The 14,057-nt window shown below is 37.0% G+C and overlaps 1 protein-coding gene across 1 annotated transcript in view; it reads right to left on the reverse strand.

Moving 5' to 3' along the window:
- lim2.1 (lens intrinsic membrane protein 2.1) overlaps positions 1 to 14,057 on the reverse strand; it is a 41,253-nt gene that overhangs the window by 1,491 nt on the left and 25,705 nt on the right. Inside the window, exons 3-4 of the mRNA XM_082158301.1 lie at positions 766 to 958; positions 425 to 574 (exon numbers count right to left, since the gene is read on the reverse strand). Coding sequence (XP_082014427.1) covers positions 425 to 574; positions 766 to 940 — 325 coding nt within the window. The 5' untranslated portion in view covers positions 941 to 958. The remainder of the gene's footprint in view (positions 1 to 424; positions 575 to 765; positions 959 to 14,057) is intronic.

Below are 14,057 nucleotides of genomic sequence, written 5' to 3' on the forward strand. Positions count from 1 at the left end.
ATTTTAGACTAAACCTCTCAGTTCATATGGATTTGTTTTACAATCTCTTCATCAACATTTTGAAGCATCAAAGTGGTAGTTGCATAGCTGTCAATGGAGGAACAGAAAAAACTCAGATTTCATCAAAAATATCTTCATTTGTGTTCCAAAGATGAATGAAAGTCTTACAGGTTTGGAAGGACATGAGGGTGAGTAATTAATGGAAGAATTTTCATTTTGGGCGGAACTCACCCTTTAATTATAATTGCAAAGAAATAACACAGTGTCCACAAAATAAGTGACATGTCTATTTCTCTGATTACTTGCAACAACTAGTTACAAACACTTATCACAATATCACATTTGAATCAGCATTTAAATGACGAATTATTTCAAAAAGTTATTATATTTCAAGATTAAATAGGCAGAAGAAAAGGCAACTTACATGAGATGAAGAACAGAATGCCTGCAGCAAAGCTTTTATCAAACCTGTCAAAGGAAGAGTAGTGGATGAAGGCCATGATACCGAGGATGATGCCAAAGAAGCAGGCCAACAGAGACAAGATCATGAACGCTCGTGTAGCATCCCAGTATGCTGTGAAGTCAGAAGGTCAAAGGCCATTTTATCACCAGCTTGTTTGTAATGCATGAATAATGGAGTCAAAGTGGAATTGAAGGTCTAGAACAACAACTTCAAAACACAAGTCAAATGTGCATTTGAGGTTTGATAAAATTCAGTTTTTGTTCTTCTGTTTGTTTATGACTCTGCTGAACCGTAAATCTCACCAATGCTGTCGGTGTGTGTGAAGCATTTTCCCGGCATGCAGTATCTCCACAGCCCCTGATGCATGTAGTTGTTTGAATGACGGTACTGCATCCAATAATCTGTTGCTGTGGAAACAATCAGGAGTATTTTGCCCACTCCTGCACAAAACAGCCCTCCTCCCATGAAGCTGTACATTCTGCACCTACAGATAGACTAAAAACAAAAGCACACACACATTTATAAACAAGCACACATTGGACACATGCATTGATGAACACACACACACACATGAATGTCAGGGTTGTGTTAGCATCAAGGGACTGGTGCAGACTCCTCTCAATAGCACTGCACTTCACTCGGAGGCATGTAAGTGTCTGTAATTGCATTGTAATGAACACATTACTTCCTCTGAGTGAGCTGAGAGGTCAGTATCAGGAGGCTACTCACTCACACTCTCTCTTTCTTCTTTTCAGGTTAAGGCTAACAGTTTTCAGGTGAACTGGCTGGAAAATATTTAGTTATTGTAAATAGGTCAATACTCACTGAGAAGAAGCAACATGTTAGTTTATCGAGTTTGTTCTTGAATTGATGTGCTTTATATTTCTTTTGCAAAATATTCTCTTGATGTGAATATAATCACATATTTCATTAGCCTGCGATTTTTCCAGTATCGTGTTAACAGATATAAAACGAGAGAGGTAAAGTGAGGTAAAAAAAAAAGCACCATTCAGTAGAGGGCGCCATATTGTAATTGGTTGGGGGGGGGGGGGGGAAAGCATCTATTTTGTACACCGTTTGGTGACTCAAACTCTGAAATCTGATTAAATGAAAATATTTGTTTTTTTTATTTGTTTTCAAAGGGACACTATGTAACTTTTGGCGCTCTAGCGGTTCATAAACAAAACTGCATGCGTCTTGCGAAAAAACATTGTAGCCGGAGTTGTTCTCTCTGTTTATTAATGTCTATGACGAATCATGCAGGTACTGGGCTACTCCACAGCGGCTGCCATCCAGCTCGGTCTAAAGTAGTCCGAATATAAACACTTCATTATAGGCGTAGGCAACCGTATGATTCAGGATAAGACAAAAACACGATTTGGAAGATGGATTCATGATGTACTCGCTCATTATAAATTATTTGTAAAATTTGAACAAAAATGTTACATAGTGTAGTAAATGAAACTTCTAAAATCATAAATTTAACACATTTTCTAAATTTGGGTAACAATTTATTTATGCAAAAAGGTTCTGAAATTGACAGTATTTTAATAATAATAATACAATATTTGAATAAATAGGCCTTTTAAAAACTTTTCAACTCAGTTCTCAATTTAATCAAATAATACATTGTAGACCTCTTTTGAAATATCATAATCTATAGTTATCTGAGCAGCTAATTTAGAGTCAACACTACATTATTATTTTACATCTGACAGATGTTAATGTTGTCATTATATTCTTGGAGGGTTTTCCAAATGTATATTGATGAAAGCCAGAAAAGCCAAAAACAGCCAAACACAAACAAATCTGTCACCAAAGGTCCACTGTTCCAACAAACAATCCGATAATCGAACTATTAAAGTAGTCACACTTACCTTTATCAAACCCCTTAATAAAGTCTAAATAAAATACGCCAGGGCCTAATGGCAGTACAGGCAGATTTCCAGCAGCTCTTAGCACTAGCGTTTAGCGGGTGAATAGAGAGAACAGGGAAAAGGCCAAGCAGAGCTCTGAAACAAAAGAACAGGCAAAAACACAGCCAATCAGCTAGGGCTATAGTTTTGTGATTTTGGAATCTGCTGAAGAAACAGAACTATCTACAAATCCTGATGACTGGAGGCTTTCCATTGAGCGGGCGCCGCTAACCACCCTATAGTTGGGAAGAGGCCAAGCGGAAAATCTGGATTGCTGTTGGGCCTAGCATGGAACAATTCAATTCTCAAAACAAAATTAGAGTTTTATTGTGTGTGCTTTCATGTTCTGCTACCAATCTAGACATATGAAATTGTGCTCTCTTTTATATGAACCACACATTTAAAAGATCCACAGTGGATATCAAAAGGTTGAGTTCTTCCTAAAGTGATAATTCAAGAGAAATGAAATACAATTACAGGCATGCTGCTTTGGATAAAAGAATCTGCTGAATGAATTAATGTAAATGGTCTCTTAAAAATACTTGAGTATTATAGATGAAATATGAATAACCATCATTCATTCGGAGGCTTTCCCAGATCTACGCAATATGCTAAAACATCTCCGATTTCCTCAACATTTCAGTCGAACCGCACTTTTAAGAATTAGTTTAGGTTTGCTTTCCCTCGCCCTTATGTGTGTTAGAGTTGTTTTCTCCTCCAGAAGGGTTCCTCTCCCATCTCCCGCACATGGTCCCGAAGATGAAAGGACCACAGTGGATCCATTACCTGCATTAGAGCAAGTTGCTCTGACCAATTGACGACTACAAAATGCAACAGGAAAGGGTTTTTTTCAAAGATGTGAGTGCCGTACTTACGTCTAACTTCATTTTTATAGACCACCGCCTATTTTGTTCCATTTCAACTGAGGCAGCAGAGGGGCATTTGATATCATTCTGAGCTATCAAAGTGGACAATATGAGTGAAGCATTTCTTTCTCCAATGCAGCTGGCTTTTCAGAGGATGAATTTGTTATGACGTGTATTAAAGCAAACATTAATGATAACAAATGTAGCTACTCTGTGGATGCACAAAAAAGGATATTCCTAATAGACTTGCAGAGGATTCTCGGTACCTTTGTGGGCCAGTTACATGACAGATGACAAAAATGCAATGCCACTAGTGCTAACCTCAACCCCAGTCCTATCAAATTGTATGCATTTATTTTCACTGCTATCTTTTCTGTAGAAAACGGTATATGCAAAGACAGATATAGAATGAATATAAAGATAGATAGATAGATAGATAGACAGGTGGGGTTACAAAGACAGACAGACAGATAGATAGACAGACAAACAGACAGATAGATAGATAGATAGACAGGTGGGGTTACAAAGACAGACAGATAGATAGATAGACAGACAGACAAACAGACAGATAGATAGATACACACACACACACACACACACACACACACACACACACACACACACACACACACACACACACACACACACACACACACACACACACACACACACACACACACACACAGATAGATGGATAGATAGATAGACAGGTGGGGTTACAAAGACAGACAGACAGATAGATAGACAGACAGATAGATGGGATTACAAAGACAGACAGACAGATAGACAGACAAATAGACATAGATAGACAGACAAACACAGAGAGACAGATAGATAGATAGATAGATAGATAGATAGATAGATAGATAGATAGATAGATAGATAGATAGATAGATAGATAGTCGATGATTTGTCTTTACCATGTTCAGCTAATAACTCTTCCAGTTTACTTTTGGGTCAAAAACGGATATTGAAATAATTTCTGTTTCCAGTGTCTCCCTTTCAGTGGTTTGCCCTTTCATAATGGAACAAAACACGAACCAGTTTCAGCCCTGACCCCTCCAACATAATGCACACTGCCTGAGAAATGTCTTTGAATCCTTTAAGCTGCCAGGCGCATCCCCCTTAAATGCCTAAATCAACTCTTTAGAATTTCATTCCGCAGCCTTCGGTTGGCTAATTTGTATGGCAAGTGCTTTCAACATTTTCCCGGCATTTAAGCGGCTGCCTTAATCAAAAGAGCATGCAGACGATTCTCCCTCCCATCCCTGCTCGACGGCACTGAGTATGGAATAAAACCCTTCCACTTAACCACTTAGATGAATATATCAAGAAACTAATTTGTCATTTTAATTGCATGATTTGAAGAGACGCTGCCTCACTTTGCCTCTTCCATTTTGCTGGATTTTCAATGTGAGCGCACATTAGATTGATCTATGAAAGACAGCAGAAATCACAACATTTATGTCTTTTCATTTTGCCGTAATTAGATAATTGAAATTCCTGTCACTGTCTCTGCACTTTTGCAAAACACAAACAGCACGCAGACCCCAGACGGAAGAGATTGCTTTTTTTGCTCTTTGCGTCCTCTTTGTTTTTTTCCAACTTACTTTTCCTCTCCGTTGTTTTATTTTTTTTTCCTTTTCACCAGAGCCAATCACTCACTCCATCTGCTGAAGCCAGAAATAGCACAGTGCATGTCCATTTTGTTGAGATTTACCGCCCCCATTAAGTGATTGCAAGCTGAAATGACAGGGCACCTTTCTCTTGATACACTCCGAGAAACCCGGCTGGCTCACATTAAGGACACATTACTCTAGCCCATTTTCATCTAGCTGCAAGGATATCCATTAAGGTGCCTCACAACCCTAAATTTTTCCATTTTCTCTCTCACTAAACTTGACTTCACATATTATTCTCTGCTCTGTTTTGTCATTTGCAGCGACAAATTATATCAGGGCGAGGCTATCTCTCTCAATGTTTTCCCTCCCGACAGAGCAATTTGCCGTGACTGATTCTGAAGTGTCAAAATGGACACATCATTAGTCCTAACTATGACTGATGGATGGTTCTCCTCAGAAGTTCTCCGGAGTCTGCCAAGTTTTCAACTCTAGAGTGAGGCAGAGTGTTATGGAATCATCTCACAAATGGACAGCTCAGGACTTCGTCTAGGCCTTTTAAACCAATTTGGTCAATACCTTAAAAAAAAAAAGAAAAAGAAAAAAAGAAATTGTATAAGGAATCTCAAGCATTGAACATTTTTTTGTCAACAATAATTCAAAAATATATATAAAACATGATTATATCTATTGAAACTGATTGGATGTTGTAAATGGATGATACTTACACACAGAATGGAGTCAGTTCAAATGCTAAAACAATGCCTAAATAGCTATTCGCTTATTGTTTAACATTTTTCAGTTAACTGCATGGCATAAGTACCTCAGTAGAAAAGGAAAGTTGTTTCAGCGGAAATGCAAATCATTATATACCATTTAATAAAAGTCAATGGCCTCCAGTGGTGTTTGGTTCCCAATTTCCCCCCCAAATTATCTTCTTTTGTGTTTCGCAGAAAAACAAACAAAAAAACAAGTATGACAGAATTTACATTTTTTGGATGGACTATCCCTTTAAGAATGTAAATTTGAGTCAATTTTGATATCTTACCCCTGTAAAGTCTGACATTTAAACAAAAGTCAGAAAAAAAATTAAAATAGAACTCTTTACAGAAGTCGAAAATAAAAAAGGTTTGCAAATCCGAAAAAGTTGGAAAAACTCATTTTAGGTAATCAGTTACATCAAACTTGTTAAGTTAAGAAATTCTAAGTTTAAGCAGAACTTACAGATTATCTTTTACTCACACATTTTAATCACTCTTAACTTGAAATATTTGAGTAAGCTAATTCATACATTTAACTTAAAATTTCATGTGGTCTCAATTTTTAGTAGTGGAAACTTGGCTAGCTTTGATGAGCTAATTCAGTAAATGCTAACTTGCTCATTTGTAACACAATGCTTCCATAGCATTAGCATAGCATAGCAATTGCTGAATGACTACAGCAACATAAAACATTTGTATTTGTTCACAAACCAAATTCATACTTCTCATTACCATGATAATTACCCCCCCCCCAAAAAACAACATAACAGAGACTCTTCTAAATTAGCATATAAAAACATTAAACACTACTAAATCCCCCACTTAACATTAATCTTGCACAAAAATCATTATATAACACAATTTTAGCATTACTCTCCCTTTCGAGTGTCATGGCAAAGCATGCAGGGACATAGAAATCCCAACCCAGTTTCAGTTAAATTTAAGTTTGTCTAAATGAAAAGAAACAAGTTCATAAAACTCAAAACAATGAAGCAATTCCGATTGGAGGGGAAAAAAACATTTAAGTTTTGCCCAAAATGGGCAAAAAAGAAAAGAAAAAAAAAGAGCCATTTAGTGCAGTTGCTGATATTTTTTATGGGCAGAAAGTAAGATGAAATTCTGAAAGATTGTAATGTAAATCAATGATATCCTTATAAAAATATAGCAGGCTACTTGAAACATAAATATCAGCTGACAATCTATATTATTTACCAATAATATGTCTTAGTATGAGATTTAAATGCTTATTTTTATGAACAGAGTTCTGTAGTTTTCATTGTGGATGGCAAAAAAATATAATGCAATGCAATAAAATGATGATTGAGAGATGTATATAAATGTTCCTCAAAAGCCTGATGTATTATACTTGATAATCACATTTTAACATGGAAATCAAGTGGCTAAAAAGTGTAAACCATCAATCAGATGACAGAAGGCATGTATTAGATTGTGTATAACAGGTTTTTCATCAAAGTTTTGACCATGTTGATAATTTACAGGCCTTAAATAATGTATCAAATATGATACATTAGGAGTTTTAGGGCTAATATATGCATATATCTATACAGTGCTTTATGTGCAACTGTTTAGAGACAAATCAAATAAAGGGCATTTGACTTCACACCAAAACAACAGATGCTTTCAAACACACAAACAAATGCAAAAGATCCAACGCGGGCGTTTGGCAACACAATCACCTTAAGAGCTGCCTCTGCTCTGAGCACGCTCCCCGTCGCGTTGACATTCTCATTGCGCTTTACCCATTAATTCTGCCATTGTTGTTCCTGAGGTCTCATGGGGTCCTACGAGGGACTCAATAAGCAGTGCTTAACCAGCCTCCTATGTCCATTCAGCTTCAGTTAACCCAGACACAGAGTACAGTCAACAAACCCAAGCCACGTCCCTGCTCCCGGTCAAAAGCCTTTATCACCCTGTAATTGTACAAGTCGATCCCAAATAAGCAAATCAAAGCTCGACCTCACTCGGAGCCTCACTTTGCAACACAAGGGCGAGCGCCCAACACTGACTCCCAGAGGGAGACATGTTGCTAATTGAGTTCTCACTGGTCATTTGATCACTCTAAGTGAGCAAGAAGAAGAAGGGTCTTGGGTCTCATCTGCCCGCCAGAGCGCTGCGTAATCCAGTGCAGATGTGACTCAGGGTTTACGGAATCGCACTGGAAGCCCTTTCAGCCGGCACCACGCGAAGACCGATGACCTTTCTTTCAGCTAACGCCCAACGTCACGCAGAGTCATTGCTTTAAAAGCACTCCCTTGCTGAGAAAAGGAAAAAATGCATGGCACAGGTTCTCATAAAAAAAAAAGTTACAACTAATAAAGTATTCAGACATTTATGGAGAGAATTGTGGCACGGTGGACGTCGATAACTTTTTTTTTGTGCATCGATTTTTATTTTGTCTGAATGAACAGGCTCTTGATGAGAAATACACAAACCTACACTTTCGTAAATTTAGGCATAATGTGAAATAAATACAAGGTCCAAACAGCTATAGGTTACTTTTGTACACTAACATACTCGTAAAAAGTTCTTCAAAAACTAAATCTGTGAGTGTAGAGAGCTGCAGGGATGATGTATTTTGGTTGGCCAAAACATTTCCGGTTCCATCTTCCAGAATCAAATTTTTTTAATACATTTTTTTTATGGGTTTTTGGTTAATATAAGGTCTGTGGTTAAAATAAGCTCAAGATATTTTCACGTTTTATTCTATGACATAAAATACATCAGATTTATTGGTAACATTTTATTTCAGTGGTCCTATTTAGACATTCTACTAATTACAAGTAACTTTGCAACTACATGTCAACTAACTCTCATTACAGCAATAGTAGACTGTCTGCTTAATATCTGCTATTACATTATTTTGATGCTCCCCCAAGCCCAACAGACCTTCTACTGATTATAAGTAACTTTGCAACTACATGTTAACTTATTCCACTAGCCAAACCCTAACCTGACAGTTTACTACTACTATAATGAGATTTAGTTGAGATGTAGTTGCAAAGTTTCTTATAGTTAGTAGAATGTCTAAAGTGAACTATTAAAATAAAGTGTAAAATTTTTTTTTAAAGCTTTTACTTTTGTTGTAAAAGGTGGTTGCTAACAAGTGACTAAATGGGACTACAAAGGTTGTCAATGACATTAAACGTCATCAAGCCGAACAGGTAAACTTATCTACTCACTATTCCACTTTCACAGCCTCATTGTGTTTGTAATCATGCTCTTGCAAACTATTCTAACTCAAACTTTCAGGGAAAATGTTTTTTAAATAAAGGAAAGAGTTGGTGGTGACGTTGAAGTCATGTGGCCATGGTGTAGTTCATTTATAGCCTTCTTTAAGCTTTTTAAGTAATTTTGCTTCAAAATTTATAAAAGCTTTGTTTATTAGTGAAGATTATCATGATGAAAAAAATGTGTGTCCCCCTGTAGTCAATAATTGTATCCCTTAAAACTCATCTTTGATCACTAAAATTATATATTTAAACATTGCCTTGCCTTAAAATAGCTTAAAAGTAACTCTACACTGTAAAAAATGATCGTGATTTTAACAGTAAAAGACTGTAAAAATGCTACAGTGAAAAACTGTTATTGGTTAACAGAAAGTTTCCGTACTATATACGGTAAATAACTGTGATAGCTCTAATGGTACATTTAATGTCATTTTACTGTAAAATACCATTAAATTGACAGTTTTTGGAAGTAAAAACGAACAAGTCATTGTATAATTTACAGTGAAAAAACGTAAATTGACATTCCCACAATTCCCTGCGTGACACTTCACATTTGATGTTTTTTTGTATTTTGATAACTCTCATTACTGCTGAGATTGTTGGTTTGTCAGTGTAATGCTATGGTACAAAACAGATATTAATACTTCAATAGGTCGGTAAATTAACATTATATCATATTACTGAAATCCAATGTTAAATATACATGTTTAAAATGTTAAATTTACATGTAACTCCGTAAGTACGTTTACGGTTTGACGTGTTTTTTTACAGTATTGTTCTGGTAACCACAGCTGTCAGTTTTTTTCCGTAAAAACAACGGGATTTTTTTTACAGTGTACACCCTTGCCTCCTTTAGTATACGCGGTTCTATGAATATGCAAATTAGCTCTGCCTCCACTCACTCACACCAGGTCAGAGATGCATTCGTTGACGATCACACGTTGACGTGATTGGTTACAAGGTAGTTTGTGACGTCAGAAACACCAGCGATTTCAAACTGCGTTTTTGAGACTGTCTTTTATTCACTGCAGTTTTAAGGAGAAAATACTCAGCAATGGTGTTGATTTATGAATTTGCACATGGTTTGTCTTAAATCATATTGAAAACACTACATAGACATATAAACAACATCAAAAGCTTGATTTTCACCTCAGGGGGACTTATAGAAAAATTAAAGCCAATAGAAAAATCCTATTGTTTTTTTTTAGAGTGATGCTAACTTCCAGGCTGGCCTACAAAGACGTGTCATCACTGCAGCACTCTTTTACTTGTGGCCCAGCAAACACTACACAAAGTGAGCACTCTCTGAGTTAATTCAGAGCGCTGTGATCTCATTCGTCCTTAACTCCCACTTTTGTCTAGGTCAGAAAAGAGGGGTCTTCATGGGTCAGTAGAGACATCCTGGTGAAAAGCTTGAGCCAGAGGGACCCTCATTTTCACTATCTCTTTATGACTGTGTTCTACTCAACACCTTAGACCTCTACATTCAGCCTGGCTGAGCCTCACGCGGGCAGGATCACACAAGGGCAATGGGAAAGTGCCATGGGACACGAAGGCTTGCTTAGCTACTTATTTGGACCTGAGGCAGAAGAATGGATATCGCAGTCACTGATTTAGTCAACTGAAACATGCCTTTTGCCAGTTTGTAGCTAGTCATATTGTATCTCACCAAGAGGATACACCCTTTTCAACCAGCTAAATCTAGCCATTTTATCCTTTTGCTGTTATGGGGGACGTATTGTAGGAATCCTACCACAATACAGGGATGACACACCAACAATGGCAGACTCATCTTGGAGGTTGTTCTTTCATAATTCAAGAGATTCACATAAACATAATTTGAAAGAAACAACACTAATAAGATCTCTTCTGAAACACAGATTACTAAGTATTTTCCTCAGGAGAAGCTTCTGAGAATCAGGAAATGTAAGCAAAATAAATATAATCTCATTAGGAGAAACAATTGAGAAATCTCATTTCATGAAAAGTGCCAAAGTGCCAAATGTATTTTTATAATACATGATTATAATTCTTGCATTTATTTTGAACCAAAATAAAACATTTTAAAATAAAAATGTAAATGTATACAAAAACATACAACAAAGACATATAAACATAAAACTGTATATATATCTACAATATTCAGCAAGGGCGCATTAAATTGATCAAAAGTGACTTAGATAAATGCTGTTTTTTTCCCCAAAGAATCCTGAAAAAAAAAAAATATTAGAGTGATTTCTGAAGGATCATGTGACACTGAAGACCGGAAAAATTATGCTAAAAAAAATGCTTTGCCATCACAGGAATAAATGACATTTTTAAATATATTAAAATAAAAAACAGTTGTTGTAAGTTGTAATAATATTTCACAATATCATTACATAAAAGACATCCTTATATGCGTAGACATATGTGTGTAAGGTAAAAAGAAAAGCAATTATTCATTGTCAGTGCTTCATCTTCCCACCATTCTATATAAGAGAATTAACAATAAACAAAATAAATAAATTCACTGCTGAATTGCCTAACACTGATGATGACTAACTTATTCCCCATTTGTAAGCGTCACCTACTGTTAACGGCTAATTAAGAGCCCATTTTTCACTAATCTACAACCCAAGTCTATGTCAGTCACGAAACGACGGCTGCTAAAGCACAAATGTGCCACTTTACCACGAGTCTGGGCAAGCAGACGTTAATTAGCCTGTTCATAGAGCAATCTCTCATGAGCTCCCCCACCCCCACAATCCTCTGAGTCGCATGGGCTGCACTTCCTTATTACACACCTATTGACTCGCAGTTCAATAGAGGAAAAAAAACTTCTTAATGGACTCTGAAAGAGGAGTAATTTACAAATGATGACTGCATTATTAAATTGAAGTGCCTACATGGAAGTTTAAATGTAAGTGGAAGTGCATTTTAACCTGTCATTTGAAAATGCTATTCAGCCCATTCATGTCAGGGTCATCCAGGCCTCACTGCTAATATACCCACGGCAGAGCAAAAGTAACCCTGTTATTTGGCTTTATTGCATATTGACACATATAGAAAGATAAAGAAACCTCGTCATTACTGCTCAGTAATTCTTATATTATAGGTCTATCAGGGATGAAAAACAGCAAAATTGGCTTTCAAGTGAGCCCAAGCTGCAGTTAAAGTATTTTTTATATGCAAGAAATCCACTGTTTCAGTTTTGAACACTTTTTTTAATTATAGAGTACATATACATCACATTATCGTAGCTAAACCATGTAATTGTGATATCCGACAACCACGAATTACTACAAATTATGATTTGCCGATTAAAGCGTTTAAAAATCGACAGGGAGGCAAACGTTGGCAGTGGTAAATGCACGAGGGTGGAAGTTTCTTGCAGACCTATTGAGCTGCTCAGCACGGCTTTAAAGGCAGATAATGAAGAAATGGAAAATGGAGCACAAATTGACCCTTTCACAGCGTGCTCCAAACATTTGTATGGGTACCTGCGGAGGCCATTCCACTTCCCATCAATCAAATAATTTAAGAACACATTATACTCCTTTAAAAGGTCCCATTTGTCCGACCAGGTGATTTTTAAAATAGCCTCTGGATTAGAGACACCCTGCCTCAGGTACTTTTAAATCAGAACACAATCAATATGACTTAGCCAAAGCTTTGTTTAAATTAATATTATAAAAGAAATGCAGGTGATTTCGCTAGAATTTTCTCTCTTTTGAATTTCAAGTCAATGGAAGAAAGAGTGGCAATAGATTTCCCCTCCCCCAGCAACGTTGAGGTGAAAGTCACCATTTTTTTCTTTTCTTTTTACAGGAACACCTTGTAATTTTTTGTGATTTAACATAAAACACAAAAATGACAAATACATAAACAGAAAAGAAAACAGGAATCAAATTTTGTCTTCATCTTGCATTATAAGACAAGCTCTCCATCTCTAATCTATCCTATGCATGAGATTTCTTTTCCATTATTTTCCAGCAAGTTCTGGATCGTAACAACTGAGAAAGGCAAGCAAATCAAAGATAAATGGACATCAATAGCCTATTTTTCATTCAGGATGTGATTCTGACAGGTGGCAGGGTTTGGAAGTGTGTGTTTGAGCGAGTGTGAGCGGATGTGCGAGTGTGTATGTCCAGGGCCGGGCTCTGGGCTGTGCTACGCACTAGTGATTTGGCATGTTAGTGAGTGTGTTGTGCCTAATCAGACAGAGGGGCCACGGTAATGGAGAGAATACAAGTGGAATCACAGAAACACACACGGCGGCAGGGCGACAGTAATACAACTAATTCCTCCTCTGTCTCGGCTGCCGCGCAGAACAAAATGGGGTCAAGAAAAGGTGCAGGCAGCTTCAAATGAACAGCTGTTCTCTGCTAACTGCGTGGAGCGCCAAGATAGTGGCATACCAAAGCATCGACGTCAGCCCCTCCCTCGCGCATCAATGCAAAAGTATGTATGTTCAAATAAGGCCAGGACCTCTGCATATCTCTCCAATTCTATACTTAATCATTTCTGACGCCTGCCCATCACCAGGTATGTGTCTAGAAACACTCAATATCGGCAGACAATGATATGCAGTCAGATTGCTTTTGGTTGCCCATGTTGTTTGTTCGGGCGGGGGGTGGGGGGGGTTATATCAGCAATTGCCTATTACATCGCTCCTCGTAGGCAAATAAGGAACTGGCCTGTGCATAGGAGAATCTTGGAATGGGGATATGATATCTAAGTCCTAGCAATCACAAGACAGACAGAGTTTAATGGAGTAATGAAACTGTGAGATTCGTGAGATTCAAAAGAACAATGCCATGCTCCTTTTTGAGGAATATGAGGGTTCATGTTCATGAAATTGCTCGCTCGCTACACATATTTTGATGCTTTGTATTGATGTTGTAGTTACAGTACATAGAGGCAGCGGAGAAAGAATGGACAAAAAAAAAACACGTTTTAAAAACGTTTTTTAACATTATTAAATACATTTTTAAATATTGAACATTATTATTCAACAAACTACTTGTCGTTTTGTTGTCTCATTAAATTTTTTTTTATAAAGTATATATAGTAAGTATCTGTGCTCACTCAGATACCCAAACAATCTTAAATGTAAGATTTCTGTTTGAAAATCTGACAAGCCATGTGTGAAGTTAGCCTCTGCACATGTAATTTGTCAATAGTTTATAGATTTTTCATAAC

Source organism: Leuciscus leuciscus, assembly GCF_965113295.1.
Source record: "Leuciscus leuciscus genome assembly, chromosome: 24".
Classification (NCBI taxonomy): domain Eukaryota; kingdom Metazoa; phylum Chordata; class Actinopteri; order Cypriniformes; family Leuciscidae; genus Leuciscus; species Leuciscus leuciscus.